The 4,013-nt window shown below is 61.9% G+C and overlaps 1 protein-coding gene across 1 annotated transcript; it reads right to left on the minus strand.

Annotated features, from left to right (window-relative positions):
* Nucleotides 1–248: 248 nt before the first annotated feature.
* On the minus strand, nucleotides 249–1,877 carry GADD45G (growth arrest and DNA damage inducible gamma). The gene is made up of 4 exons (XM_088519934.1): nucleotides 1,813–1,877; nucleotides 1,594–1,695; nucleotides 1,294–1,507; nucleotides 249–923 (listed from the first exon to the last, which is right to left on the minus strand). Exons 1-4 carry the CDS (start codon nucleotides 1,863–1,865, stop codon nucleotides 813–815), a joined length of 480 nt encoding a protein of 159 aa, XP_088376060.1. The 5' UTR covers nucleotides 1,866–1,877; the 3' UTR covers nucleotides 249–812.
* Between the last annotated feature and the right edge of the window lie 2,136 nt (nucleotides 1,878–4,013).

The following is a 4,013-nucleotide window of genomic DNA, read 5'->3' on the forward strand; positions in this document are numbered from 1 at the left end:
CTACTACAACAGCCGAGCTCATTACGCATGCAGCTCCTCAGTCTCGCAAGCTGTTGCGATAAGCAGCTGTTGCAAGAGGGCAAAAGGTTGAATTATCAGCTTGGAAAGCAGAGCTCTTCATTCAGCCAGCCCAGCAGAGAAAGTGTTTCAGCAATAATTCCACTACTTAGACTACAGCGCACGAGTCAAACATCACCGGTATTTTAGTGACGTGTTTCCCCACCCAGTAAGCAAGACACTCCCAGAAATTAATTGTCAAAAATTTATTATGAAAGCTTCAATAGCAGCAATTTCAGTAAAAATTATTGCATTATTAAACCAGTTCTGCAGAGTGGCCCAGAGGCCTGTTGAATTCTGTCTGCTTAAGAGTCTCTGTGTATTTGTCTCAGTGACCAGTCTCAAGTAGTCTATCAAATAGAGAAACTTTCTTTCTTCATGTTCTGTAGAGAGCACCAACAGTTCCTGGGTAGAGCATCCTGCCCAGTCTTCCTGTAAAGTTTTGGCCCACTTCCCCAACCTTCTCCGCCTTCTGAAACAGCTCCACTCAACCAGGAAACTTGCAATACTTCTTTCAGTACCATGGCACATCAGCCCCTCTGCTGCTGCGGCCTAGCAGGGCTCACTGCCGGAGCGAGCTGGTCATTTCCTTTCTCCTCCGTCAGAGCCCACTGTGTGCCAGTCTGAGCGACTTTAATCCAGTCTCTTGACCAGGCTAATCCATGGAATCAGCAGCTTGTTGCACACCTCGGTGAGCCAAGACCACATGGAGAATGCAACAAAGATTTCAGCCTCCCCAACACACCACATCACCATCACTCTGGCAGGGCAATAGTTGGCACCCAGTCATTGACATTCCGGCTCTCTTCACAAAAGAAGTTCAGCTTTTCCAGTGCTGGGTCCTTCCAGCCATCCTCATTCGGGTTCTGCCAGGGGAAAGCAAGTTGCACACTATAAGCACAGCCTGACAGCTGAAGTCATCACAGTATTTTCAGAAACATTTGCATAAGCAGCAAATTATTTAACTGCCTTCTCTGGCTCAGTACAGGCCAATGCAGGAAGCAGAGGGCTTGCCTCATGAGCAACAGGGGAACAGGCGTCACAGGACATGCAGCCTGTTGGAGTAGTTCATTTACTGCACGGCATGACCCCAGCCCCCTCGCCTTGCCCAAGGGGGATGTAAGGGCTTAGCCACCTGCAGCATGTCAGCATCCGCACCCCAGGGCCCCGCAGAGGGGCTGCAGCACCAGCAGCCCGCACTGGCACACAGGTCCCCTGCGTGGGGGGGACACCCACCGTGATGAGGATGCAGTGCAGGTCCCGCGGCTCGCCCGACTCCTCGCTGGGCCCCACGATGGCCGCCAGCTTGGGCACATCGCTCACCCGCACGATATCAATGTCATTCTCGCAGCAGAAAGCCTGGATGAGGGTGAAGTGGATCTGCAGCGCGATGTCCCCCTCATCCTCCTCATCCGCAGCCAGCACACAGAAGGCCACGTTGTCTGGGTCCCTGTGCGGACAAGACAGAGGGGTGGTTAGTCCGGGCAGGCAGCGGGCAGCAGCAGGCCCCCTCCCCAGCTCCCTCCCGATACTCACACATTCATCAGCTTGGCCGACTCGTACACGCCGGCCGTGAGGCAGCCGCGCCGCTGCGCCGACACCAGCAGCTCGTGGAGGGCCTTGCCGGCGCCCTGCATCCTGCAAGCGAGAGGGCACGGAGTCAGCGCGGCACTTCAACCGCCACCAACGGCGCCCAACGGTCACCACCCGCCCCGCAGCCCGCCCACGCGCCGCTCCCGCCCGAGCCGCACTCACCGGTCGTGGCCCTCGGGCACAGGCTCCTGTCCGTGAACTTCCTCCAGAGTCATAACGACGAGAGGCTGCCGAAAGGTTTCCGAGCGGCGCCCCAGCGCTGCCCGCTCCGCTCCGCTCGGCGCGCACTGACCCAGCGCTCTGAGGCGGCACCGCCGCCGCCGCCCCTTTTATAGGGCGCCCGCACAGCGCGGCGGCGCCGCGTGGCCTCCCATTGGTCGGCGGGGAAAGGGGGCGGGTCACTGCGGCTCGTGCCGGGGCGGGGCGGGGCGCCGGACAATGGGGCGGCGCGCGGGACAATGGGGCGGCGCGCGAGACAATGGGGCGGCGCGCGCCTTTGTTGTGGTGTTGCCGGGCAGGAGCGCGCGGCTCGGGCGCCCCCCGCGGGGCGGCACGCGCGCCCCTCCCCCCGCCCCGCCCCGCCCGCCGCCGCGCGTGCCGGCGCGGGGGAGGGGCCCGCGGCGCGCGGACACCGGCACCGCGCGGGCTCCGCGCCGCAGCCCCGGGGCCACCGGCCCCGCCGCCCCCGCCAGCCCCGCCAAGAGCCCCAAGGAGCCCCGGCTCCCCCCTGCACCCCCAGCTCCCTCCTGCACCCCCAGCTCCCCAGGGACCCCCAGCTCCCCCCCTGCACCCGCAGCTCCCTTGGGGTGCCCAGCTGCCCCCTGCACCCCCAGGTCCCCAGGGACCCCCGGCTCCCCCTGCACCCCCGGCTCCCTCCCTGCACCCCCGGCTCCCCCCTGCACCCCCAGCTCCCCTGGGATGCCCAGCTCTCCCCTGAACCCCCAGCTCCCCCTGCACCCCTAGCTCCCCTGGGACGCCCACTCCCCCCTGCACCCACAGCTCCCCAGGGACCCCCAGCTCCCCCCTGCACCCTAAGCTCGCCTGGGACGCCCAACTCCCCTTGCACCCCCAGCTCCCCTGCAGCACCGGCTCCTCCCTGCACCCCCAGCTTCCCGGGGGACTCCCTCCCGGCTCCTCACAGCGCTCCAGTCCGTCGCTCCATGCAGCTCCTCACAGGACGCCCAGCTCCCTCATGAGGCCCCAGCTCCTCAGGGGACACCCCAGCTCCCCTGGGGGCTCCCAGCTCCTTCACCCCTTCCAGTATCCCCGGGGCCTCCCAGCTCCTCACAGACACCCAGTCCCACTGTGAGGGCTCCTCACAGGGCCCAGGCTGCAGCCAGGCCTCCCCTTTGCTGCCTGGGGCCCAGCGTGGACCAGGTGCCCCTGCCCCAGAAGGTGCCAGGTCGTCTTGACACCTACTGCAAGCTGGTGCCAGGCAAAAGGCTCCCGTGGTGCCGGGGAAGCCACCCTGGGCACCCTGCAGGCAAAAGAGTTTAATGATGACATTCCCTCCGGCACTGCTGTCATCCCAGTGTGTGGATGGAGCGGCCGCGCTGGGCACGGGGTGCAGGACCGGCTGGCAGGGCCAGGCCGAGGCAGCGCCCTGGGCCCTCCATGGAGCACGTTCGCACAACGCGGCCGTTCGCTCTCCCACCGGCTGCTGCTGCAGAGCGGGGAACCTACATGGGACAAAGCACGGACCTGTGGCAGGGGAATGGGGGTCTGCATGAGGGGGGGACTGCACGGCCTTGAGGATCTGGGGCTTAAACGCCGCCTTGCCGAGTCGTGAGGGAAATCACTTTAGCTTGAGTGTATCTTTTAAAGTTAAATTAGTGTGGTATGTGTACAGTTGCCTAGCTCGGAGCTGAAGCTGTTTGTTAGAAGACCAAACAACACAGATTTTCCCATGCTGGATGGATTAGGCCTAAGTATTACGGGACAGAAGAATCTGCATGTCTTTCCAGTCACAGGTGTCTCAGCCTGGGCTGCCACTTAGAGCCTGTCCCCTGTGTGGCAGCCCGAGACCGGCGCCCAGACATTGCAGAGCGGCCTTGGAGAGCCACCTTGAGGTAGGTTTATCTATTGCAGACATGAGCTGGATGTAATCAGCAAGGTTACAAGGACTGCGAGATGTTGCCATCACTGCTGCCTTTCCTGAACTCACACCATCTCCTTTTAAATGTGCTTTAGTACGACAGAGATGTCCTTCCCAAGTGCTTCCTTAGCAATCCTAGATCAAGCAGTGCGCGGCTTAGGGCTTCTACTCTCACTTGGTTTCTGACGCTGGCATTGTTACTGCCCACTCAATGAACAGTACGTATATTTCAGCCTTTCTGAGCACCACAATTTCCCAAGTATTCCTC

The sequence above is a fragment of the Tinamus guttatus genome, unplaced genomic scaffold (assembly GCF_059628265.1).
Source record: "Tinamus guttatus ecotype Peru unplaced genomic scaffold, ASM5962826v1 Tinamus_guttatus_pri_ptg000076l, whole genome shotgun sequence".
In the NCBI taxonomy this organism is placed as follows: Eukaryota; Metazoa; Chordata; class Aves; order Tinamiformes; family Tinamidae; genus Tinamus; species Tinamus guttatus.